The 27,348-nt window shown below is 42.2% G+C and overlaps 1 protein-coding gene across 4 annotated transcripts; it reads left to right on the top strand.

Moving 5' to 3' along the window:
• Nucleotides 1-1,380: 1,380 nt before the first annotated feature.
• On the top strand, nucleotides 1,381-19,236 carry CCDC126 (coiled-coil domain containing 126). Of its 4 annotated transcripts, none has more exons than XM_068405121.1 (4): nucleotides 1,381-1,471; nucleotides 13,960-14,092; nucleotides 14,731-15,134; nucleotides 17,604-19,236. In XM_068405121.1, exons 3-4 carry the CDS (start codon nucleotides 14,897-14,899, stop codon nucleotides 17,783-17,785), a joined length of 420 nt encoding a protein of 139 aa, XP_068261222.1. In that variant the 5' UTR covers nucleotides 1,381-1,471; nucleotides 13,960-14,092; nucleotides 14,731-14,896; the 3' UTR covers nucleotides 17,786-19,236. The 4 variants fall into 4 exon arrangements, with proteins under 4 accessions (XP_068261222.1, XP_068261221.1, XP_068261219.1 ...); XM_068405120.1 differs by lacking the exon at nucleotides 1,381-1,471 and adding an exon at nucleotides 1,772-1,858; XM_068405118.1 differs by lacking the exon at nucleotides 1,381-1,471 and adding an exon at nucleotides 1,793-1,899.
• Nucleotides 19,237-27,348: the final 8,112 nt, after the last annotated feature.

Below are 27,348 nucleotides of genomic sequence, written 5' to 3'. Positions count from 1 at the left end.
GCTGACATACCACCTGCCAACAGTTTCATCCCTCTGCTTCGGTCTAGGCCACTAACCTCTCTGATGTATCAATATCCCTATTTCTATTAGAGCAACAGATTTAAATGCTGAATTTGCCTGCATCTAATCTGTGCGGAAAAAAAGGTTGAAAACCAGAAAGGAGACGGGTAGCCTCTGACATGCGCTGGAAGAGGGGGAAAGCTGCAGTGCAGTGCAGGTGTTGGGGTACCAGTGGCGAGGCGGAGTGGCGGTGGGAATAGCAAGCTGCCAGGACAATACTTGTTGTAACTGTGTTTATTTTAACAGTTTAAAAAGGATGCAATGTTGCAAGCAGAACCTTCCCCTACATCCACCTGCACCATCTGGCCTGCAATTGGTACCTCAGCTTGTCTAGGTAGTAATAATCCTGAAGAGATCGAGCTGGGGTGAACAGCTACTCCTGAATACTAGCACCACTGCAGCTGTTGAACGTGCCCCTATGTTCACCTTTAGTCAACTGATACCAATTTCCTTTAAACACCATCTTGCAGGAAAAGCCTAACACAACTTGTTAGCACAGTAATAGAATCATAGAATGGTTTGGGTTGGAAGGGACCTTAAAGATCATCTAGTTCCAACCCCCCTGCCACAGGCAGGGACACCTTTCCACTAGACCAGGTTGCTCAAAGCCCCATCCAACCTGGCCTTAAACACTGCCAGGGAGGGGGCAGCCACAGCTTCTCTGGGCAACCTGGGCCAGTGTCTCACCACCCTCACAGGAAGGAATTTCTTCCTAATGTCTAATCTAAATCTACCCTCTTTTAGTTTAAAACCGTTCCCCCTCGTCCTGTCACTACTTGCCCTTGTAAAAAGCCCCTATTCCGCTTTCCTGTAGGCCCTCTTCAGATACTGGAGGTCTGCTATGAGGTCTTCCCGGAGCCTTCTCTTCTCCAGGCTGAACAGCCCCAACTCTCTCAGCCCATCTTCATAGGAGAGGTGCTCCAGCCCTCTGATCATCTTCGTGGGCCTCCTCTGGACTCACTCCAACAGCTCCATGTCCTTCTTATGTTGGAGACCCCAGAGCTGAACGCAGTAGTCCAGGTGGGGTCTCATGAGAGAAAAGGGGGAGAATCACCTACCTCGACCTGCTGGCCACGCTTCTTTTGATGCGGCCACAATGGATTTTATTTACGTGACTATCTCGGTGGGAGTTTACGTACTGTCCAAGCCACGAACAGTCCAGCTTGTGCGGCTGTGGCTTACACGAACAGAGTATGGATGAGGGCAAACGGTCCCCGCACCAGCCCTGAGGGACAGCACTCACTGCTGAGGCCACTGTCAAAATTCACCGACGCCGTTAGAGGGCAGAAGCGATACCTTTCCCGGTTTGTCCTGCTTAAGATAATCTTTACCTACGGACGCCAATGGGAATTGACAGCCACGGCCACGCAGCTTTCCAGCTTCCCCGGGAGCTCCTATCTGGAGCCCGACGGTGAGCGTTTCCATAAAGGACTACTAGGCCCGCAGTTAGGTATCGCCCGCCCGGCTCCCTCGCACCCTGCCTCGCTCCCTGGCAACGCGCCGCGGCTCTCCCCGCCGGCCTGGCGGCGGTCCTGCGGGCGAGGGCCCTGCGGCCAGGCCTCCTCGCCCCGAGGAGGCAGCGGCGGTTACCGGCCACGGCCCGCGCTCCTCACGCCCCCGCCTCTCCCGCGCACCGCCCGCGACGGCCGAGGAGGCGGGAAGAGGGCAGGGGCCCGGCCGCGCATGCGCCCCAAGCAGTGCGGGGGAGGGGGGGGGGGGCGTTGCGGCAGCCCCCTCGAGGGGGAGAAGGGGCGGGGTCTCAGGTGGTGCGTCGCGTCGCGAGGCGGCCGGAAGCGGAGTGAGTAGAGCCTGTCAGACGCCTGTGGGCCGGGAGCGGAGGTAACGCGGGGCTGCGGCGAGGGGCTGCCCCGCCGAGGGGCTGCTCCGTCCTCCTGAGGTGCTGTGCCGGGCGGCACATCGGAGCGGGATGTGGTAGAGCTGCGCCGCTTGGCTGGGGAAGGGGCGAGGAAAGGCCTCCAGCTGAATGGGGGCGGCGTGAGGGTGGCCGAGGCCTGGCAGTCCGTGTGGGGAGACGGGGCGGCGCCAGGCTCGGCCGGGGATGGCGGAGGGGGGAGCCGGGTGGGCGCAGCCTCGTCGCGGCTGCCAGGCAATTCCAAGTTTTCACCTCGCATGAGCGCCCCGCTTTGTTCTCCCCCTCAGGCTTGCCCCATGCTTCGGGACAGGTTTATCTTTCTTCTGGCTTCGGCCATGCTTCTGCCCCCCCGCCGGCGTTTGTGCAGCCGTTAGCTTTCCCTCCTTCCGCAGCGGGTCCTGCTGCTGGGCTGCCTGAGCGAACGCTCGGGGCTGCCTGCCGGCCGGCCCGCCTCCTCCCTGCTCCGCCAGCTGTGGTTGTCGGTACCAGCGCGGGTCTTTCTGGCGCGTGGCGGTGTTACTGCAGGCCCCTCTCGTAGGTGCTCGGGTACGGTGAGTGTGTTCTGCTGCCCGCCGTGGCTAAGTGCTCCCTTCGGCTGGATAACTGTATTCCAGGGCTGTGATGCAATGTCCTTGGATGGTGAGGAAGCCGTGAAGGAAACGGGTTTTCTGGTTTCCTTCCTCATTTGCAGTGGCCTTCCTGTCATAAACTATGACTGCGGTGACTCTGCGAGATTGATGTCTTTCTTGTACTGTGAGGACCTAATTTTCAAAGAGGCAAAGCATGCTTACAATGATGTGATGGAACTTAGAAGGAAGAAAAAAAATGTTTCTTTAATCCATATTCAAGCAAAGGCAGGATCCTTAATAATGTTAGGTTAAGTGATCTTCGAGCACTAACAAGTTCACATAAAAAAAACAACGGGCAAAACATTGTTTTAATTTTAGGAGAGTATAAAATATGAAACTTCCTGACAGCAAGAGTTGTGGAATAATACTTCTATCTAACGATATAATAAAATTGCTTTTCTATGTAACATCTGATGATATTTTAACTACACTTTTAATCTTCCATTATATTTATTTCTGTAAATATTTGTAACATACTATTATCTCTACCTTATTTCTGTAGCTCCGTTAATCATTCATTATTAATAAACTTTCTTTTCAGTTTCCTAATCTAACATGGTAGCATCCTGTAAATTCTCTTTTATCTATCTTGTAATCTAAAAGATAGACAGCTGGAATGGTGTGTAATTGCTGTGTTTGTGTGCCACAAAGCAAAGCAGGGAGAATTTTTGTTCTATAACATGATGTGGAGTTTCTTCAATGCAGCTTAGATCAGGTTATCAACTGGGGTTTTTTGGTTGTTGTTTTGTATTTTTTGTTGTTTTGTCCCCTCAGTGGGTGAATTGGCAGGGGGCAGTTTTTCACTGTGAAAAGTGAGCTTTGTAGCAATTGTGACTTTTCTTTTTAACAGAACCTTCAGAATATGAACATGCTGAACGTAATAGCTAAGCATGAATGTGATTTGTTCTAATTGTAATGTAGTGTTTATTTTGGACAAAATATTATGAATTGCTGTTTCGCTCTCATGAGAATATTAAAGGAGACAATATTAAGATGATAATATAAGTAGCATTTTGTTCTAGTGTCCGAAGAGGAGCGATTGCAGTTTTTAGATCAAACGTGGAAATTTATTGCTACCTTTGTTCCTGTTTTGACTGCTGGAGATACCCATGTGTATGAAGCCTAAATTATTCTGGCCTCTTTTTGTTATTTTATGTGTTACGATATATAATTGTTTAATAATTCATTTCAGGTACTGGAGAACTCCAGAGGATTAAGCAATTATGCTGGAATTCCTTTGGTCTAGTAAATAGGCCTTTTTCCTAAAGCATTTACATTTGGAAATAAAGCTACTGCCTTTTTTTAAAAGAAAAAAAAAGCTTTTGTAGTCACTGCTTTTAGAGACTCCTTTTGGCTTTTAGCTTCTTGAAGGAGGCATTGGTATTAGCTGATCACATATTGTGATTTAGCTTGGAGATTGGATGTCATTTAACTGCTAAAAGTAAAATGTTTCCCTTGGAGTTCGTGAGCACTTGTACCTTTTCCAAGAATAGTTACGGGCACTAGTTCTTGCATCTTGACCAAGCTGTAAGTAGGATAAATGCATGCTGTCAGCTTGAATTGTCAGCCATGTAGTCAACATATCTGAAGACACTATAATAAGTGTCAAAAATAGCCATTAAATTGTTTCCAGTAGCTGTCAGAAGTCTGTGGAACTCAGTCATTCAAATAAATGTGTTTTGTGCTGGTACAAGTTTACTGCTAAAATGTACTTTATATGATATTTGTTATTTGGCAAGCTCTTTTACCTGTGATTGAAAACTTGTACCATTAGGTGGGCTGGGTTTCCTCAACTGAGCATTATTAATAGACTCCTAAATTTTTTTTTTATGATTGTCAACTTTACAAAAAATTATTTATATTACCATTTGCCTATGTAATTGCAAAGATTAATTTCGGATTGCTTAGATTTAAATGGGTACTTTGCCTACGTAAAACAGGCCCTAGACTAGAGGCCTAGACAGGAGGACTTAAAACTTATTTCATGGAAATTGGTCTCTTCAGTAATAACAAAGAAATAAGCTACCATTAATCCAGTTAAATTTCTGGGCACCTTCTGCTTAATTTTAACAATAAAATATTTTGCAGTGCACACCACTGTGGTGCTGTGGTTAACTACTGTCTGTCGTAACCCTTCCTATGTTAAGATAAACTGACAAGTCAATCTAGAAATAATAAAAGACGTAGAAGAAAAGAAATTACCTGTCTTTAACATTGCCTCCAGTGTTATTTTTCTAAAATCTTCAACTGGATATGCCTCCTGGGAGGGAGTGTGAATCTGAGGCCTGGTCTGTATTGTAGTTTTAGCACTGAAACGTACTTTTGGTGGACGCCTTGCACACATCCATACTCTGTTTGAATTCTGCAGGTTTCTTGAAGTAAAACCAGGCAAGTTAAATTCTTCCTGCCCATTTTTATTACTGTCCTACAGGAATAGTGTTTGTGTGGAGGCTGCATTGTATGTACATCTGTGACCAGTTCTGCAGTGGCAATCTCTCCACCATTGCAGCCACCCCTTTGTTAGTTGACTCTCCCCTCCCCTTTTAGCTCTCTTTAATGACACCCCCCTTCCTTTTAGTTCTCTTCAAAATGATCAGTGAAAATCCCTCTCTTCTCAGTAGCCTACATTGATGATCTTGCAGGTATGGCTCTCTGTAAAACTAGCTAAAATTAGCTAAACATTATCTCAGAAGGAAGTTTTGTAATCACAGGGGCTTTAGAAAGAGTGGTGCAAACACAGCTGTGAAAATTCACAAGGGAGTAGAGGTACTAGTTAGGACTTTGCAGGGCAGTACTTGACATAGCCTAGTGTTCAACTGCAATGAAAAAATTGTGTCAATCTTACCAGGAAATGAGAAGGTAAGAAGGTACATCGTGCTCTGTCATAACTGTGGTTCTTATGAGCAAGAGTCCTACTGTGATGTGAATGGCAGTGATAAAGCATAAAGAAAAAAAAATGAAGTATCCCAGACAGAATGAAGTTGAGATTTATTTTTTTTTTAAGAAGCTGATACAGAGATGTAGAAACATTTTGAGGCCCATATGGACCCAGTGGGAGAAGGGGAACTTCAGCAAGTATAATATACTGTTCCCATTGATATCTGCTTTCTTTAATTTTCTTCACAACCCTTGCCAAGTCATTTCCCCTCTCAAAATCTTGAACTTGGCTGACTGCCCACAGGCAAGGAACAAAGAGTTTCTGTTTTTAAATAGTTGTTTTATTTTAAAAGCATTCACTAACAGTAGTAGGCAAAATAAAGGGGGAGGGGGTTGCTGAAAAAAAGTTGTGTTATGTTAAGGTACCAAAAAGTACTTAAGACGACTCCTTAGACATAAAGCAAAACAAAACCAATTGTTGGCAGAAAGTATAAAATAAAACCAGTGCAGATAGGACTACATGCATTCAAAATAGAAACAAGTCACCAGTATTTCTAAACTACTGAAATACAGAAGGTCATCTAGTGTTTGGGCACTCAGATGATTTTATACCAGAGCCACTGTAAACTTGATGTGTGGGTTTTCAAGTCTAAAGCAGTATGTTTTGCTTTCAACTCAAAAGTCCAGCTACAAAACAAATTGGCTGTGTGCTGTTCTTAGAAGCCTGTAGGAGGTAAAACTGTTCCTGGTTTAAGATATGTTTGAGGTAGTCCCAGCAGCTTGTCAGCAGTGACAGTATGTGCCTGCTTGGTGAGCTGTGACTTTTGTTGGCCCAGATGTCCTTTGGCTGCATTCAGAGACAGGGACTGGCAGGAGTACACAAGATTTTCTTCTTTCTTTGTTGCAGCACTGTAGAAGAATAGGTATTCTTGGTAGTTACCTATTTTTGCTATTCCCTTAAACCTAATGCCTTTCTATAATTTCACTTGGAATATCCATTAAAGGTATTCCCTGAAAGACAGGTAGCAATAAGGCAAAGGGAAGTCTTGCTCAACCAACTTGATAGCCTTTTATGAGGATGTTACCCGGTGGATAGATGATGGTAAAGCTGTGGATGTGGTCTATCTCGATTTCAGTAAAGCGTTTGACACGGTCTCCCACAGCATCCTCGCAGCTAAACTGAGGAAGTGTGGTCTGGATGATCGGGTAGTGAGGTGGATTGTAAACTGGCTGAAGGAAAGAAGCCAGAGAGTAGTGGTCAGCGGGACAGAGTCCAGTTGGAGGTCTGTGTCTAGCGGAGTTCCGCAAGGGTCGGTTCTGGGACCAGTTCTATTCAATATATTCATTAATGACTTGGATGAGGGATTAGAGTGCGCTGTCAGCAAGTTCGCTGATGACACAAAACTGGGAGGAGTGGCTGAGATGCCGGAAGGCTGCGCAGCCATTCAGAGAGACCTGGACAGGCTGGAGAGTTGGGCGGGGAGAAATTTAATGAAATATAACAAGGGCAAGTGTAGAGTCCTGCATCTGGGCAAGAACAACCCCATGTACCAGTACAAGTTGGGGACAGAGCTGTTGGAGACCAGCGTAGGGGAAAGGGACCTGGGGGTCCTAGTGGACAACAGGATGACCATGAGCCAGCAGTGTGCCCTTGTGGCCAAGAAGGCCAATGGCATCCTGGGGTGTATTAGAAGGGGTGTGGTCAGCAGGTCAAGAGAGGTTCTCCTCCCCCTCTACTCTGCCCTGGTGAGGCCGCATCTGGAGTATTGTGTCCAGTTCTGGGCCCCTCAGTTCAAGAAGGACAGGGAACTGCTAGAGAGAGTCCAGCGCAGAGCCACGAAGATGATTAAGGGAGTGGAACATCTCCCTTATGAGGAGAGGCTGAGGGAGCTGGGTCTCTTTAGCTTGGAGAAGAGGAGACTGAGGGGTGACCTCATTAATGTTTATAAATATGTAAAGGGCAAGTGTCATGAGGATGGAGCCAGGCTCTTCTCAGTGACATCCCTTGACAGGACAAGGGGCAATGGGTGCAAGCTGGAGCACAGGAGGTTCCACTTAAATTTGAGGAAAAACTTCTTTACTGTAAGGGTGACTGAACACTGGAACAGGCTGCCCAGAGAGGTTGTGGAGTCTCCTTCTCTGGAGACATTCAAAACCCGCCTGGACGCGTTCCTGTGTGATATGGTCTAGGCAATCCTGCCCCGGCAGGGGGATTGGACTAGATGATCTTTCGAGGTCCCTTCCAATCCCTAACATTCTGTGATTCTGTGATTCTGTGAAAGGGATAATTTTTTTTTTTTTCAGTGTTCCTTGGTAATTGCACATCTAGGGCATGCAGAGGCAGGGAATGAAGGAACATATGTTGTGGGAGAAGGTATAAAGATAGATGTCCTGGCAAAGAGACTAAGCACTAGACAGACTCCTTTGGCAGTGCATTGCAGAAGTGGTACAGAACTGCTAAAACCTGCAGTCCAGCAGACATCATACTGATAGAGCAGCATTGTTTTTTTTTCCACAAACATGCTTTTTTACCTATTCTTAAGATGGCAGTATGTTGTATAGTGCTGTTCTTTTCACTTGAGCCTAGCAGGTATTAATATAAATTGTCTATCGACTGATCTGTGATGCAGTCTTGAAAGACCCTCAAGTCTCATCTGCCCACAGTTATAGCATTTTGATGGGCTCTGTTGTGCCAGGCATTGCTGGGGTTTTGACAATAGGGTATCCTTCTCTTTTCCCTCTCTGCTGGTGACGTTTTTCTATTGACCAAATTTTACAGTAACAATAATAGGAATACTTAACATGCTGAGAGTTGATCTTGTCAAAAGACAGCTCAAACATGGTTTTACTTGTCTGAGGACAAATGTTGTTAATTATTTGCTTCTGAGTAGAATATTCTGATCTTTTATGGCACTGTGCAGCTTCTGAGTGAACCTGATTGATGAACCTGGGAGCCAAAGGGCAATGGTGGTCTGCAGAAGTCACCAGTATGAATGTGCCAGTACAGGAAAATGGTTTTATTGGCATCTATTCAAGAACTGTGCTCTTAAAAATACGATGAATGTGATTCTTTCTTGGGCACCGGTTTTAAATATGAATGATTTGGGTAAGATGATTTGTTAAAGGGAGTTTGTTATGTGTAGGAGCAGAGAACCAAAGTTTGTGTGTATTGTCAGGAATCATGGTCCTGTGTAACAGGATATACCTAACATCTTTGGGCACCTGTTTGACAGCAGCACCTCATGCAGATTTTCTCCCACTGCCAAACCGATAGCCATCTAAGACTGCAAATTACCAAAATGCAAATATCATTTTTGGTCTTACAAAAAGTCCCAGCATGTAGCTTCTGGGTTTCTAGGTGCTTATTTCATTGTCCCTGTCTTCAAAGATTAACTGGTCAGTGAATATGTTCTATGCTTTTTTTGTGTGTGTCAGTCATTCTTTAGACTTCCCATTTTCATTGCTGCACAGTGACTGTGCCGATAAGTTTCCATATAACATAGAACCAGCCTGTCTGCTCTCAGAATGGTCAGCGCGATGTCAGTCAGCTGAGTGAGCGCGATGCTCAAAGCTTTCTGTTGGAAAATCAGAAAACAAAAGATTTTGGAGGTCACACAGGTAAATGGGCTGGGGGGAGTACACTCTAAATAGATACAAAAAAGAAAGCTAAGGATAGAGCTGATAGAACTGTGGAAATATTTCCTGGTATTCTGTAATGCCCTGTGATTTTTGTCTTCCTGAAACATTCGTTGGCTCTTGCAGTGAGGTATCATCATGCCTGTTTACAACACAGCTTATTGTTTACTCATACAGTACCCTCACTGTACTGAAATGTTTGCTGCCATGAATGTAATAGAAATTTCCTGTATAGACATGATTTTAGTATGTTAATTTTAAATCCTTAATAATTTCCTGAACTTGTTACACTCCCACTGAGATTGTAGTAAGTTCTAATTTTGTAGTGTACAATTATTTTATAGTAATTATTGTCAGCTTTTATTTGTACTGTCCTAATTTCTGTCTGCTGTCTGTTCTGTTACAAGATTTTTTTCCCCTTCCTCAGTCTGTAGTTGGATGCCGTCTCCTGTGACTATATCTGGCATTTTATTTTTTTTAACCTCTGTCTTGATAAATCACTTCTTGTGTTTATACAGTTAATAATAACAATTGGTTGCAAAGCCAAACTTGCTTTTGAATTCACTGTGTCATGTTGTTGTAGACCATAATTTGGCAGTGAGGAACAGATAAGTATTATGGTAGTAAGTAACAGATTGAGTAAAATTCCCATTTATCAAGGTTACTTTCTTAATATATTAGTTCATTAGAGACCTATATGGGCCTCTAGGGTATCACTGAGGAACTACTGCCTCAGTATTTGGCATTCTGTCTTTCAAAATATATAACCAAAGAGGTGACTTTATTGGACTGTCTGTTAACAGTACTATTTTCAGTGCATTTTTCTTGGCTTTATCCTTAAAGTCTTTTTGATCCTTGAGTGGAAAGGGATTCTCAGGCTTCAGTTTTCTCTATTCTTCACCTTTTGTTGACTCTGTTTTGTTAGTTTTTTTGCTCAAGCTGCTTACTAATAACTACCAAAAATACCTGGTGAGCCTGTTGCTTTCTTTTTCTTCTATAAATAATCATCTTCCTCTGTCCTGTACATTTTTCAGAACTAGAAGGTGCGTGCCATCTCTGCAGCACTGTTTTAAATTTGCCCTGCTGATGCCAATAACCACTTCTAGTGGTTTAGGAAGGCTGGGATCTCTCAGACAGACTAGAAAAATGATGATGAATACGTACCGGTCTTTCATGAGCTGACTGGCTAGCAGAACTGACAGTGCTCTAAGATGTGTTTTAACTTTTTAAGGATTCGGCTATGCCTTGTTTTCATGATACGCTGAGATTGTTTCAGAGGATGTATGAAGCATTCCTTTGCCTTACAGACCGTTCCATTTTTTGTGTTGTACATTAATATGATCTCTGGATTTTGCTGGGAATAAGTAAAGCAGAATCTGAGGAAGGCTTTGCAACAAAATTCAAGTATGATGTTTTGTAAGTATGGGCTGGTTTCCATGGAGAAGGGTCAGTATTCAAACCAAAGTGTGATGCTACTATTTAGTTAAGTAGCATCAGAGATACTAGAACTTTGCATTATTAGAACCTATAATGGATTTTCTGTCGCTTTTTCTTTAGCGCTTGTTCCTTTCGTTTCATGCACTCAATAATATAATTTATATATGACTGATGTTGGAACACAGCTCAGGGGATAGAGACATGATTTTATTTTGGAGACAATGAATGCCTTAGTTCATTGCTTTCATTGCCAGATGCATGTCAGTGTTTGTTGTGATACTGCTGGACAATGTTAAATCCACATTGGCAGGCTTTGGCAATACATTTCTTAGACAACCCGCAGTGGCAACAGTGAAGAAAACCAAACTCTATATGTCTGTGAAAGGCAAACCTAGTCTCAGATCCTCTGTTCGGGAATTGCTTGTAGTTCCAAGTTCCAATGTTGCCCCTGGCTTGGGCTTGTCATTTTCAGAATAATTTAGATATGCATGTTGATTTTAAAGAACTTTGAAAAATTGCCACTTGAGTCATTCACTTCAGGCTGCATATTGAAAGGATTTTCTGGAAGATACTCTCTTCTTCATGGATTCTTGGATTGCCATTTTTCCTGCACAGTCAGGTCAGGGGTTTTGTTTGATTTGGATTGGGCTTTTTTGGTTTTGTTTGTTTGTTCGGGTTTTTTGTTGTTGTTGGTTTTTGTTTTTTCCTTTCCCTCCTCAGATTTTCAGATTTTGTCCTGGCTGTACTCTTTCATCTTCATGGTCATCTTTCTTTTGTCTCAGGTTAGGGATGGCAGGAATTCCAACAAGGTGTAGCTCTGATGTGTCCTTTTTTCCTGTTGCTCTCTGCAGTGCTTTGACCTCCTTTGCCATAAAAGCCCTTCAGCTGTGGCTGGGAAGTGGTAAGCCTGGGTTCCTACCCAGGCTAATTCAGTGTGAAGAAGGAAGTCTCAGCTTCCTTTTTCCCCTGCTCAGGGAGTGGTGGGTAAGGAGGAGTTGAGAGAATGAGGGAGAAGAAAGATCACAAGAGACCATGTCCCTTCTTACCTGTACGCTGTTATCTCATGGGATGTTACCTCTGAATTACCGAAAACAAAGGTCCATTCTGAGGACAAGTTTTGTTTAAACTATAATGTTTATGTAGAGAAGTGCTGACCCTTCAGGGCAACAAGAGGTAAAAGAATATTCCAATCCATCCATCTTACTTATTGTGCTATTTTCTTCCTAGTATGTACACCTGCTGCTCCGGTACCCTTTCTTCCTACTTGCAAATCACATGGGTATAAGCTTGCTTTTTTTTTTTTTTTGTTACTCCACACTGTATAATCGTGGAAGGGTCTTGCAGGGAGTGTGTTAGGTGTCACTGGAAGTGCATGCTTCAGGAAGAAAGAGGAGACCAAATCTCCAGAACTTTGAAATTACATTGGAATTCATTTAAGGGGGAATGGCGTCTCAAAATGCATAGGAAAAGTGACAAGTACAAATAGTTCCTTTCATTTTGGTACACCTTATTCCCAGTTCCTTTGCCCAGTGTCAGTATTTGGGTGTTATGCCATTTGCCCAGCAGGTTAAGTCCTTGATTTCCATTTATTTCAGTAGTCAGCATGTGCACTGTGAATCAAATATACATGGCAAAGTCCCAGTCTGCAATTCCTGCTGCTCCTTGGCGGGAGTTTATTCAATCTGTTCCTCTTGGCTGGGACTGTTATCCTGGCTTGTGGTCTTATTTACAGCGTGATGGCAGAGTTATTTCCACTCCAAAGCTCTGTAGTGATATTGTCTAAATGCTTCAGGGAGAGATGTGGCTGGAGATCTGCGGAGAGCTGAACTTAATTTAAATTCTGCAATCTGTTATTTTCAGACAATTTTTTTTTAATAATATAAAATGTAGACTTTTGGGAACAGGGCCTGAAACTTGTGGTCTCTCCTTGAGAGATACTGTTTGGTCTTCTGAGCCATCATGTGAATACCCTACTCCTGGACTTCATATGTAAATGTTTTCCATCATATTTGATGCTATTCAGGGATTATGTAGATTCATAATGATGCTTTATGCTTTAAAGTCTGAGTGCAGAGCCATGGATTTGGCAAAGACCTAGGGAAAAGAGGTTTTAGTTAGCTCATGTTTAGGGAGGATCTGTTTCAGGAAATCTTTAACCGCACAATTCCAAATATTCATGCTGATACTGCAGAATATAAGTTTTTATTGTTTTCTCTCTTATGTGCTTAAGCCAAATTTGTAGCTTAAAAACATTTTTTGGGGGGATAAGCACATTCTTTGAACAAAGTACATCCCACTGAGTTTACAGTGGGATTTCAAATTGTTGCCTGTTGGCTATCTGTCCATGTCCACAGTCACATCCCACAGTTAAGGTGAAGTAAGCTATTCCTCATTCAGTGACTTGTAATTGCCACTTACATTAGTACACCCAACAGTAAAAGTAATATTTTATGTACAAGCAGTTACTATAGGGCATTTTACATACAGTAACTTGTTACTTTACAGCAACTTTGGTTACAAGTCCTAATATTGCCCCTGCTTTGGGCTGATCATTTTCAGAATGATTTAGATATGCATGTTGATTTTTAGAGCGCTTCGAAAATTTGCCACTTGAATCAGTCGTGTTGGCCTGCCTATTGAGAGGATTATCTGAAGAGTGAAGGTGAAGGGTAAACGACAAGCACAACTCAGAACCCCACTGGTAGTGACGCTTATGTTTGCAGTAGTCTGGTGTGTCGGCATAAGGCCAGTTGAACTGGTCAGCAGAGGTAGTGAAAAATACTGTGGAGGTGGAGTTAGGTTTAGATGAGTGCTTAGCAGGATAAGAAATTCGGTCTTAATATTCTAATAAAAACAGAGACCTAAGTACCACTATAGAAAGTCTGGTGGGGAACTTTATTAAATGTGTAACTTCAGTCTGAAAAGCGCGTGTGTCAGGTAATATGTGGGAAGAATGGAGAATAACAAGGAAAACATAACTATTATGTAAACTAAGTAGCTTTATCCAGACTTTGTTAAATAATAGAAACTCCTTTTCAAAAAAGTATTGAATAATTGGAGAGGTTTCAGAGGTGGCTGAAAAATTAGAAATACAAGGTATACACATATAAAGAGACTAAAAAGATCGAATTCATTTGAAGGGGGAAAAATGAAGAAGAGAATGATACATATGTAAATATACGTGTATATACATATATGATGAATCTGGAACATCTGCTATCTCTGTCTTATAACACAAGAAGAGGAACACATTTCAGTGTAATAAAATGGAAATCGATTATATGTTTTTCCCTAACAACTACTTCAAGTTAGGTTTAAAAATGTATTTCTGTTTTAAAAGCATGTGGCTTGAAACTCTCAACTTAAACCACTCCACATGAAAATTAAGGTCTCTTTAGTCCTGCACTCTGTTTTGTTTAACTATTTTTTTTTTCCCCTCCAATACAGAGCTCCCTGAAGATGTCTGGCTCATATTGCTTCAAACTGTCTGGACGTTTGCTGTTTAACTGCTGAAGCTTTCCTACCATTTATTTTTCTCCTGAAGCCTTAATCTGTTGAGGGATCAGAATTGGCTGCTATGGTAAGACTTTTTTGAAGTGGTAGTAAAATGTTAGAAGTGGGTGCAATGTGCCAGTTCATTTTTGTTTTATTTATTTATTAGCAAAACACCAAAACAAACAAAAAAAAATCTTAATGCTCTACAAAACCAGAAGAGGATGGTGCCCAACTTGAACTAACTAACCAACCAAGATACTTTGTTCTGCATTTGATCTGTTTATACGTGCCCTATGCTTCTAAGTGAGGAATAAGAATCAAATTAATAATTTCACAGCATCTTTTTCTTGTGTGTAGATTATGTGTATAATTCATTGAAATGTTGTGTATAAATGTTTTACAAGTCTCTTCTAGATACTGCATTTTGTTTTAAATGCATTTGGGTTTAATATCAGTTCAAATTACAGTATTTAAAATACTTAAGGTGATTCGTAGAAGCATGGCAGTTTTGATTTTTGGAGAATAAAATTTGATAAAAATAAGAAGAGGAAACCTTGTAAACAACAGGTGAGCCAGAAAGATGACTGCACCTCTAAACAGATACAAACCCACAACTGTTTGCTAGATAATGTAATAATAACTGCATTTGGAAACTGATATTTGTCCTTGATCTCAACAGCTGTAGCAGTTTTGAATAACCAGGTGTTATTTTACAAATTTCAGGAATCAAGACTAACTAAAACATGAGAAGATATATTCAAGATGATCCAGCCAGAAGATTTTTCACTTCACAGAAATCTTATTTTTGTTTACTATGTAATATAATTTGACAAAGCCAAATTCAGTTACTTATCCTGAAATTAAGACACACCTGTGGCCTTCATCAGAAATGTTTCTAACATTTTCAAGAAAAAATATGTCCCAGAAACTGAGTATGTTTTTACTAGTTTTTGGAATCATTTGGGGTTTGATGTTGCTGCGCTACACTTTTCAGTATCCGAGACGACAAAGCAGTGCCGAGTTGCGTGGACAGATATTAGATCTAAGTAGAAGATATGTCAAAGCACTGGCAGAAGAAAATAAAAATTTAATGAATGGTGGCGGTGCAGCCTCTATGACAGGATATGGTAAGAGGAAAAAAAACATACTAGTTATTAAAATGTCTTTTTTTTCCTGAAAACTGTAAAGTTACACTTTTTTTCTTTTTTAAAGTAATATATACTGCTCTTTAAGAGAAAAAACTCTCTGTATTAACTGATTTGATTTTAGTTTATTCACTGAAGTTTAAGATTAAGATGTGGTGCAAAATCAAGCTTAAGACATGAGATATTTGTTTTTCAGGAATTTTTTATATATCTCCAGGTATATGATTACTGTTACTTACAGGATTAACAGCAACATTGTGCTTCTTCTGAATCTTAAGCAATTGAGGAATAAGCACATGCTTGATACGAGGCCAAAGTTTTAGATTGAGTCACTTCAACATTCCAGATTCTTGTGCCTCATGGCTAACTTTCTGCTTTGATTTCTTTAATTTTCTTCTCTTTTAGTAGTAAAAAAGTAGCAATATACTAGTTGAGTTTGCAGTCTTGAGACTGCAAGGCAGTTATGAATTTAGCAGAATCTCCCCTAGCTTTAGAAATAGCCATTAGAGATAAGGTCCCTTGTCTTTAGAGCTTTGATACTTGCTGCATCGTATCTCTCTGGCTGATTTGACCATTAACTTGATGAATATGTTTCCAGTATTCACTGGTAATATATTACTAGAGTCTGTGCCTGTCTTCTGAAATACAGAAAAGATAGTTTTGAGACTATAGTTTTGAGATCTTTTCAGCAAAGCTATAAAAATGTCTTAATTTTAACTCTTTGTTCCCTCATACCTTCTCTTGAGGGAAGGCTGTAACGAGCTCTAGTTAATCCCTTAGGGACTAGGTTTGAAGAAACTATCTGTGTTCTGTCGTAAAGGAAAACATGTATCTGTGAAAATAAGGGTAGTACAAGGCTTAAAAAGAAATATTTACAAAAAATATATGAACATTTATATTAATGTAATTTGATCCCCTTCTTAAGGAATCCTTAAAAGGGTGGGCTTTACCAGTTGTAGGATGCCCTTTATAGGCACTCTGGTAAGAGTACAAACAGCAAAAATGTGTCTGAACTCTTTTCACTGCTGCTCAGGACCAAGGAGGCAAGTCTGTGATGGCAAGATGAGCAGAAAGCAACCCAAGAGGAGGAGGACAGTATCAAAATGTCTTAGCCTTTAATTCTTTCATTCATTAAGTTAACATTTTACCACAGTAAGAGACTACTTTTTCTTTTCTTCCCCCTTTTCTCCCCCCTGCTTTTTTTTTAAAATCTTCAAGGATTTCCTGCCTTTACTGTGTAATTACTTTTCTGTGTAATTTGTTTTAAAAAACCCTTGTGTACTGCAACTTTCTACGGCTGTATGTGTCTTACAGGGTATTTCCAAATGAGATTTGCCTTCTGAGGTTTTTCTGAAGTTTAGTAAAAAAATTAAGTCAATTCTTGATTTACATGCTGATCATCAGACTTAAAACTTGAGTAGACAATTCCTTCCCTCAAACTGTTGCGCACAGAATACATGACCTACAGCGTGTCGTTGACAGCAGTCCCTGCTCTGGCTCGAATTGTAAAGCAATTTTTTTTTAATTTTTATTTTTTTCAAAGATGACATTACTAACCATGAACTAAATTTTAGAGGGAGGGACTGACCTGAGATTTTTTTTTTTTTTTTTTTTTTACTACTAGTGTTTTAATTTTATCTGGGTTACTCCTCTTTTTTTCACTTTCATACCTGTGTTTTTCCTCCCCAGTTTTCTGGTTAGTTAACAACTGATTAGAGGGTGGGAGGGGAGGAGAGGGAGAGTCTGTGTGTGTTGAAGGGATCTTAACACCTTGTAAAACCTGGTAAGTTTGTTCATTTTTTCCAAATCTGAGAAGACAGTGATATGAACATTGACAACAGCATAATTAGCTTTTGTTGAAAGGTCTGTTACTGTTCTTGTGTTCCAGAATACAGGAATTTTTTATATAGGCCTAAATATATGTGGGGTTTTTTTTCCTGCTTTATAGGTGATGTAAGAAGTGATAAGATACTTTCTCATAGCAATTTTTCTGCAGGATAGATCTGTTATTTAGAGGAAAACTATTAAGAACTACCTTTTTTATGTTGCAAAGTATTTAAATATGTTCTGTTGCTGTCCAAGGCTAAAAGGCGTCAGAGCTGGGTATTCTAGTGCGGTTGTCTGGATGAAATTTGAAATATTGCCTTTGGATAGTCACTGGTCTAATGCTCCAACTAGTGGTTTTGCTCTTACACACAAATATTTAATTGGCTTAATTCACAGCTCACTGTTGTAGTGGTATCTTCCTTGCCTAAAATAACAAAGAAATGGTATTAAAGAAAAATCAAGCAGCTATTTAATTCTATACTTCTATACTAATCTGCGCTCTTTCCCAAAAAATATAATAGGAAGGACAGCAAGTCTAAAGATGTGAATATGTTGAAATAGCAGTTCTTTTCCACACATAGTAAATAATAGGATCTAATTTGGGTTTTTTTTCATTATCTTCAGCTGATCTTAAGAGAACAATTGCTGTTCTTCTGGATGACATCTTACAACGCCTTGTGAAATTGGAAAGCAAAGTTGATTACATCATTGTGAATGGCTCAGCAACAAATACCACAAATGGAACTAGCAATCAGGTGCCAGTAACTTCAAATAAACGTGTAAAACCAGCAAGCAACATTAGATAGCAAACAGGCCCACTTTGTATTGCTACATCTATGATAAGTAATATTTAAGATAAGCTTTTTATCTCTGGCTAGGGCAAAGCAGTAGCTGATGCTAAAAGAAGCATAAACTATTCTATTATACATGTGCTGGATCTACATAGGCCTAACTTATGTGCATAGGTTATCAAAGCATTATTTCATTGCCTTTGAGCAGTACTTCTGAAGTGATCTTTGTTGTCTTTAAAGCTATTTTGATATCATGATTTGATGTAGTATGCCATTGGATAATAACAATAAATGGAAAGCAATGGGGAACTTACAGGTAGGTTTCTAAATATATTTATTTAAGTATAAATATAACATATCTTTTGGATAGGTGAGCAGCATTGTAGCTTATTCGTTTTTTGTGATCTGTGTTAAGCTGAGGTAACTGAGGAAGATGCATTGTTAAAACAGATGTTAGAAAATGTGTATACGTACAATTTTGTTACTCATTTACTAAAACAATATTGAGGATAGCATTGGCGGTAATATTTTAAAATTGTGACCCAAAGAATGTCTTTATTTGCACTATGTATCAGAATAGCTAGAGAGAATTTACTGTATATTTAAGAAAATTAACGGGAAAACATCCCAGGTAGTAACACTGTCGAGGCATATCTCTGCGCCGGAGTTAGGGCAGTTAGTTATCAAAAGCAAATCATAGGCTGTGATATCTTAGATTATTATTTCTTACAAAGATATTTAAGTGTATGTATTTTGTAATTGCAGAAAAAATTATTTAAGTGATGGAAATAAGTTTTGGATATGTGAATACTGTTTATTTTTATTCATTGCTGTCTCTTTTTAACTTTTTAGTTCCTTGCAATTTGTGATGAGTATAGCACACCATCTCCCTGAATTGCTTTTTTGATCAGGAGGAAAAGCAATGAAGGGAAACAAGGCATCTCTGCATTTAACAGAGATGTATGTACTAAGGGTGTCTTATCATGGAGTATTTGAGAGCTAAGGTAATGTTTGCCTTATGTCTAAGTTAGTCTTAGAGCAAAATGAATTGCAGTGTGGATGCACTGTATTTCAAAAAGTTACTGAAGTCATATGAAAGTGCCACTGAGCCTGTATTTTAAAATGTACTGAATGTTTAGGGGGGGAGGGAGGACTCATGTTCAGGGACTTTTGCCAAAAGTGTGCTGTGAGTGGGCTTTTGGGCGTGGGTGGGGGTGGCCTATTCCTATATTAAGGAAAAAATCCCACCCGTAAAACCGGAGGTGCTGGATGATATACCATCCGAAGTTACATGTTTTTTTCTTTTGTTCTGTGTCCCTGCTGATGTTCTGGACTATTATAAAGGAAAAATACACTTACAACCTTAGTTAGTATCCAGATGATTTTTTTTTCTGTCACATTGTGTGTAAACATGTACTCACTTCAATGCAGAAAGAGAAAAATAAATTTTTAGTTGTACTTGTGAAGGCTCCTGTTATTTATTTTTTTAAAAGTCTTGTCATTCTTGCTACATGTCCTCTAGGTGTTTCTGGATTGGAAAACTGTACGTCTCTGAAGTTTAGTAGTAGTCTATCTGATATTCTTCCTGATCAATCACTGAGTTATTTTGCTCTAGAAATTCTAATGCCCTGAAACTTTCCTCAGGTTAGAGGTGAGGGGAGAAGGAAACTAAAAGAAATAAAAATGACTGGTTTAGATCTTTAATGGTGAAGATTTCACTCTCTAATCTAAGAGTGAAGAAGACAGGTGCATAACTTATTTTGAATCCGCAAGTCTCTCTACCCGGTGGAAGAAGACCAAAATGGATGTGGGAACCCAGACAGAGCTCCCACGGAAGGAGGCGATGGTGCAGGTCGCAGGCTGCAGGGAATGCTACAGCGTCTCTGTGGTATCAGGGGGCTGTGTGCGCTGTGAGCAAGTAGATGATCTGCTTGGCCGAGCGGCACAGCTGCAAAGCCAGGTTGAAAGGCTTCAAGCCGAAGTAGAAAGGCTTAGGAGCATTCGGGAGGCTGAAATGGAGATAGACTGGTGGAGCCAGGCTCTGCCCTCCCTGCAACAAAAATGGGAGCACCTGCCGGAGAGCTCCCAGGATCGAGGGACCCCTGTACTCTGCCCCTCTCAGGTGGAAAACAATAACCTAGAGGAGAAGAGTGAGTGGAGGCAAGTCTATGGCTGTGGCAAAAGGCGAGTGCCCTCCTTGCCTACCTGGCCTCCACAGGTGCCTCTGAGCAATAGATATGAAGCCCTAGTGGAATACAGCCGGTCCAATGGGGATGTGGTGGAGAGGCAACCTATATCAGAGGTCCCACCACAGTCAGAAAAACCTGACAGGCATATAGCTACCTCCTCCACAAGGAAGAAGAGAAGAGTTTTAGTGGTTGGAGACTCCTTTCTAAAGGGATCTGAGGGCCCAATATGCAGAGCTGACCCCCATCACAGGGAGGTCTGCAGCCTGCCTGGAGCCCGAATCAGGGATATCACCAGGCAACTCCCCAACCTGGTGAAGGCCACAGACTACTACCCCCTGCTGATCTTCCAGACAGGTGGGGAAGAAGCTGCATCCCGTAGTCTGAGGGGGATGAAGAAAGACTACAAGGCCCTAGGACGGTTGGTGAAAGAGTCTGGGGCACAAGTTGTTTTCTCCTCCCTCCTTCCATTTTCAGGTGATGACGTGGGATGGAATAGTAGGATTCTCTCTATTAACGCCTGGCTACGAGACTGGTGCTACAGGCAGGGCTTTGGGTTCTTTGATAATGGCTGGTTTTATAAGACACCAGGCGTGACCGTAATACATGGGAAAGGTTTATGTCGTAGGGGCAAAAGGGTTCTGGGACAGGAATTAGCAGGGCTCATTCGGAGAGCTTTAAACTAGATTCAAAGGGGGATGGGGTAGTAGCTGGGCTTGCACCACTGGGGCAATGCTCTAGTGTTGAGGTAGACCAGGAGGCCCCCCATCCCCCTGGGGTGAAATCAGGGGGTGAATCTGGGATGAAATCGGTGTGCCCAGCTCGCTCCCTGAAATGCCTGTACACCAATGCACGCAGCATGGGGAATAAGCAGGAGGAGTTGGAAATCCGTGTTCGGTTGGGGGGCTATGATCTAGTGGCAATTACAGAGACTTGGTGGGACGCCTCGCATGACTGGAATGTGGTCATGGATGGCTATGTCCTGTTCAGGAAAGACAGGCCGCTAAGGAGAGGTGGTGGAGTTGCTCTTTATGTGAGTGAGCAGCTAGAATGTATTGAGTTCTGTCCAGAGGCAGATCAGGAGCGAGTTGAGAGTTTGTGGGTGCGAATTAAGGGGCAGGCTGGCAGGGGTGATACTGTTGTGGGTGTCTATTAGAGGCCACCGGATCAGGATGAGGAGGGTGATGAGGCCTTCTACAGGCAGCTGAGAGCAGTCTCGCAATTACAGGGCCTGGTTGTCATGGGGGATTTCAACTACCCTGATATTTGCTGGGAGGCCTACTCAGCCAGCCATCCCCAGTCCAGGAGGTTCCTCCAGTGCATTGATGATAACTTTCTGATGCAAATGGTGGATGAGCCAACTAGGAGAGGAGCGCTGCTGGATCTGATCCTCACTAACAAGGAGGGTCTGGTTGAAGAGGTGAAGGTTGAGGGCAGCCTTGGTTGTAGCGACCATGAGATGGTAGAGTTCAGGATCTCATGTGGCAGGAACAGAATAGCTAGCAGAATCACAACCCTGAACTTCAGGAGGGCCAACTTTGGCCTTTTCAAGCAATTGCTAGGGGAAATCCCATGGGACAGGGTACTAGAAGGTAAGGGGGCCCAAGATAGTTGGTTAGCGTTCAAGGACTGCTTCTTCCGAGCTCAAGATCAGAGCATCCCAACAGGTAGGAAGTCAAGGAAGGGTACCAGGAGACCTGCATGGTTGAACAGGGAACTGCTGGGCAAACTCAAGTGGAAGAAGAAGGTGTACAGATCGTGGAAGGAGGGGCTGGCCACTTGGGAGGAATATAAGTCTGTTGTCAGAGGATGTAGGGAGGCAACTAGGAAAGCTAAGGCCTCCTTGGAATTAAACCTTGCAAGAGAGGTCAAGGACAACAGAAAGGGCTTCTTCAAATACATTGCAGGTAAAGCCAACACTAGAGGCAATGTAGGCCCACTGATGAATGAGGTGGGGGTCCTGGAGACAGAGGATAAAAAGAAGGCGGAGTTACTGAATGCCGCCTTTGCCTCTGTCTATACTGTTGGAGGCTGTCCTGAGGAGCCCTGGACCCCTGCGGCCTCAGAAGTCGTCAGGATAGAGGAGGAATCTGTCTTGGTTGATGAGGGCTGGCTCAGGGACCAATTAAGCAATCTGGATGTCCATAAATCCATGGGCCCTGATGGGATGCACCCGCGGGTGCTGAGGGAGCTGGCGGAAGTCATTGCTAGGCCACTCTCCATCATCTTTGCTAAGTCGTGGGCAACGGGAGAGGTGCCTGAGGACTGGAGGAAAGCGAATGTCACTCCAGTCTTCAAAAAGGGCAGGAAGGAGGACCCGGGTAACTATAGACCAGTCAGCCTCACCTCCATCCCTGGAAAGGTGATGGAGCAACTTGTTCTTGGTGCTGTCTCTAGGCACATCAAGGATAGGGGGATCATTAGGGGCACTCAGCATGGCTTCACCAACGGGAAGTCTTGCTCAACCAACTTGATAGCCTTTTATGAGGATGTTACCTGGTGGATAGATGATGGTAAAGCTGTGGATGTGGTCTATCTCGATTTCAGTAAAGCGTTTGACACGGTCTCCCACAGCATCCTCGCAGCTAAACTGGGGAAGTGTGGTCTGGATGATTGGGTAGTGAGGTTGATTGTGAACTGGCTGAAGGAAAGAAGCCAGAGAGTAGTGGTCAGCGGGACAGAGTCCAGTTGGAGGTCTGTGTCTAGCGGAGTTCCGCAAGGGTCGGTTCTGGGACCAGTTCTATTCAATATATTCATTAATGACTTGGATGAGGGATTAGAGTGCGCTGTCAGCAAGTTCGCTGATGACACAAAACTGGGAGGAGTGGCTGAGATGCCGGAAGGCTGCGCAGCCATTCAGAGGGACCTGGACAGGCTGGAGAGTTGGGCGGGGAGAAATTTAATGAAATATAACAAGGGCAAGTGTAGAGTCCTGCATCTGGGCAAGAACAACCCCATGTACCAGTACAAGTTGGGGACAGAGCTGTTGGAGACCAGCGTAGGGGAAAGGGACCTGGGGGTCCTAGTGAACAACAGGATGACCATGAGCCAGCAGTGTGCCCTTGTGGCCAAGAAGGCCAATGGCATCCTGGGGTGTATTAGAAGGGGTGTGGTCAGCAGGTCAAGAGAGGTTCTCCTCCCCCTCTACTCTGCCCTGGTGAGGCCGCATCTGGAGTATTGTGTCCAGTTCTGGGCCCCTCGGTTCAAGAAGGACAGGGAACTGCTAGAGAGAGTCCAGCGCAGGGCCATGAAGATGATTAAGGGAGTGGAACATCTCCCTTATGAGGAGAGGCTGAGGGAGCTGGGTCTCTTTAGCTTAGAGAAGAGGAGACTGAGGGGTGACCTCATTAATGTTTATAAATATGTAAAGGGCAAGTGTCATGAGGATGGAGCCAGGCTCTTCTCAGTGACATCCCTTGACAGGACAAGGGGCAATGGATGCAAGCTGGAGCACAGGAGGTTCCACTTAAATTTGAGGAAAAACTTCTTTACTGTAAGGGTGACTGAACACTGGAACAGGCTGCCCAGAGAGGTTGTGGAGTCTCCTTCTCTGGAGACATTCAAAACCTGCCTGGACGCGTTCCTGTGTGATATGGTCTAAGCAATCCTGCCCCGGCAGGGGGATTGGACTAGATGATCTTTCGAGGTCCCTTCCAATCCCTAACATTCTGTGATTCTGTGATTCTGTGATTCTGTGTGTAAAGATAGGTGTGGTTTTGTTTTTTTTTTTATATCTATCTATGCTTTTTATTCCCTGAGTACTTGATTCATACCAACCAAAACCTTGGTAGGTCATGTCCTTTTGTGCTATAAACCATAATATGAATAGTTTTTGTGTGTATATGCTAAATGACTTTTTTTTCCTTTTCTTGTAAGGGTATGTGAAGTCTTAAAGTCATTGAGGATTGTTAAACAAGCGTAACAGAAGTTGCAAGGTGAATATTTGTCACTGCATGCACACACAGCTTATTTTATGCAGGGATTTTGGAGACTGATACACTAACTTACGTGCAGTTATGTACTCCTCATAGTAACTAATGGTGCAATTAGCAAATAGTTGTTTTTCTCTTAGGCTTCAGTAGTACAATGGCTCATTGGAATTAGCTTGTACTTGACAAATACACAGAATTGTGAAGTACCTGTATCTTATGGCATAAATATTCCATTCATGAATACAGTTGAAACAACTGTTTATAAAGAAGCAAGTTAAAAATACTCTAGTAGCATCCTACATCTAAAAATGCTGGTTTCATGTAAAATTAGGGGTTGATACAGCAATGTATCAGTGTTCATGATAGATCTCTTTTCATGCCCAGTCTTGTTCTGTGCTGTATTGCCATGCCATGCCCCTGACTTATGTTTTCTCTTCACCAACTATCTAGCTATTTTCTCTTCACCAACTACTGCTATGATTTCCATGCTCCAGCAGGGCAGAGGGTGGAAGCTGAGCTTCATCCTTTCTGCTGAGATGACAGCACTTTTCAGTGGCAAAACTAAACTTCAGGTGTGTGGACTAAGGAAAAGAGGGTAAGGAAGGGATAAGGGGCAGGTCTCGGCTGCCTTTTCTATCAACAACAGTAGCAGGAAAACATAGAATCATAGAATGGTTTGGGTTGGAAGGGACCTTAAAGATAATCTAGTTCCAAACCCCCTGCCATAGGCAGGGACACCTTCCACTAGACCAGGTTGCTCAAAGCCCCATCCAACCTGGCCTTGAACACTTCCAGGGAGGGGGCATCCACAACTTCTCTGGGCAACCTGTTCCAGTGTCTCACTACCTCACAGTAAAGAATTTCTTGCTAATATCTCATCTAAATCTACCCTCTTTCAGTTTAAAACTGTTACCCCTTGTCCTATCACTTCATGCACTTTTAAAAAGTCCCTCTCCAGCTTTCCTGTAGGCCCCCTTCAGGTACTGGAAGGCTGCTATAAGGTCTCCCCGGAGCCTTCTCTTCTCCAGGCTGAAGAGCCCCAACTCTCTCAGCCTGTTTTCATAGGAGAGGTGCTCCAGCCCTCTGATCATCTTCGCGGCCCTCCTCTGCTGGCCATGCCGCTTTTGATGCAGCCCAGGATACGGTTGGCCTTCTGGGCTGCAAGTGCATGTTGCCGGCTCACGTTGAGCTTCTCGTAAACCATCACCCCCAAGTCCTTCTCCTCAGGGCTGCTCTCAATCCATTCTCTGCCCAGCCTGTATTTGTGCTTGGGATTGCCCTGACCCACATGCAGGACCTTGCGTGTGGGTCAGGGGAGACCTTATAGCAGCCTTCCGGTACCTGAAGGGGGTGTACAGGAAAGCTGGAGAGGGACTTTTTAAAAGTGCATGAAGTGATAGGACAAGGGGTAACAGTTTTAAACTCAAAGAGGGTAGATTTAGATGAGATATTAGCAAGAAATTCTTTACTGTGAGGGTAGTGAGACACTGGCCCAGGTTGCCCAGAGAAGTTGTGGCTGCCCCCTCCCTGGCAGTGTAAGGCTAGATTGGATGGGGCTTTGAGCAACCTGGTCTAGTGGAAAGGTGTCCCTGCCTGTGGCAGGGGGGTTGGAACTAGATGATCTTTAAGGTCCCTTCCAACCCAAACCATTCTATGATTCTAAGTTTATTTAGAAAAATGACTACATAAAATTTAAGTTCCCAGTTTATTATGTTTTCTTAAAAACCTTTTAGAAAATACTTCCTTAAAATACTCAAATTAATGGAATGACTAAATCTCTAAAACATATTTACTTAATTGGTGTGTTTTTTTTAATGTCATGTAGAGTGTCTATTCACATCTTTAACAATTAATCCAAATATAACCTCTTTACCTGGGATTGTGTCCTTTCATTACTTTGTGCTTCACAAACCAATGCCATCTGCTGTCTGTGGGGTTCGATTCAATGTATTTGATAGTATGTAAAATACTTTTTCAAAGGCACAAGTGAAATAGGAGACTTCTTTTTATAGCAGCTAAGAAGGTGAATTAGACTTGTGCAGTGTTTCTCATGTGGAACAGACTTACTGAATTGATATTTCACTAAATCTCAGTTTGTCTGGGATGATGCACATGTGCATTTTTATCTGTTTAAAAATATCATTTAGGTTATTAAAAGGAGGCCCAAGTTAAAGAAAAAAGCTTCCCATTACATACATACATGAAATCTCATCTCTTAAGCACAGCTGGCATCACACGCTACTCAATTATCTTATGTGTAAGTGATCTTAATTATTACAAATTTCCCAACTATGTTTGTCAGTACCTCCAGCAAAAACCTTTCATTATTAATTGATCCTTGCTTGCATATGAGCTTGCATATTCCCTGTGGCATTCATGAACTTACTCTGTTCAGTAGATGTCTAATCGTGTTCTGTTTCTCTGATAGCAAAACTGAAGAGAAACATGTTGACATTTTTAAATGACATTTTTAAATGCCTGTAAACTAGGGTTAATAATAGGCAAACTAATTTTTATTGTAGTGTAATGTATGGTCATGGTTAGAAGTTTATATTAAGTGAGTACTTCTTGCATTTGCTTTTAAGTGTATCAGAATATTGATAACAAATGTGGAGGAAGGAAATAATGTGATGGGAACTCTTTCTGTTATTTATGCCATTTCAATTCTTCTCATGTTCAGAATAGCTAATTAGAGATAGTCATTGACCAAATGCATAGAAATAGAATTACGAACTGCTTCTTCAAAATAATGACTTGAGGTCTAAAATATTAAAACAGTTATTTCTAAATTATTTATTCTTGGATTAATAAAGTGGCTATCTTCAATTTACATAGGTATTTCACTGAGATGAATTTTAAAGCACTTGTCAAACTTGTAAGTATTTAAAAAAATTTAAAGGGTCACACATTTTATTGTTAACAGAGGGTGTTGAGAGAGACTGTCAACACCCTACGCAGCATTAGGCTGTTGCCTTTGATGTGTAGGCAGCACCTTAGGTCTCACAGAGCTGTACTGTAGTGAGTGTCCATATGTTCAACCCACTTTGATGTATTCAGAGATCTTGGGCCAGCAGCATCCTTATGCTACATCACAGCCATAGGACATAAAATATGCCATCTGGATTTCTGTTCCTTTTACTTAGCTTGTGGCACGGCCTCGTAAGTAGCAGAAAGCTTTTTTTTTTTTTTTTTTTCCCCCCTGCTATTCAAAATTATTCAATAGTTTACCATGGAAAATCTGGTTTGACTCGGTCTTTAATGAATTTTATTTTGGATGTCCATTAACAATCTCTTAGAAAGGATTGGAGACAGCAGAGGGTTTTCTGAATCCAAAAATATATTCCAATACTCACGCTATGACAGTAAAACAGTGGGTGCTTGAAGTATCTTTATTAGCTAAGAACTCAGTTTATTAATTATAAAGTCTTTCACCTTTTAGATCTATTCCCAAGTAAGTCTA

Source organism: Nyctibius grandis, chromosome 7, assembly GCF_013368605.1.
Source record: "Nyctibius grandis isolate bNycGra1 chromosome 7, bNycGra1.pri, whole genome shotgun sequence".
NCBI lineage: Eukaryota > Metazoa > Chordata > Aves > Nyctibiiformes > Nyctibiidae > Nyctibius > Nyctibius grandis.
The sequence above is the reverse complement of the archived record's forward strand: the minus strand, read 5'-3'. Positions and strand labels throughout refer to the sequence as shown.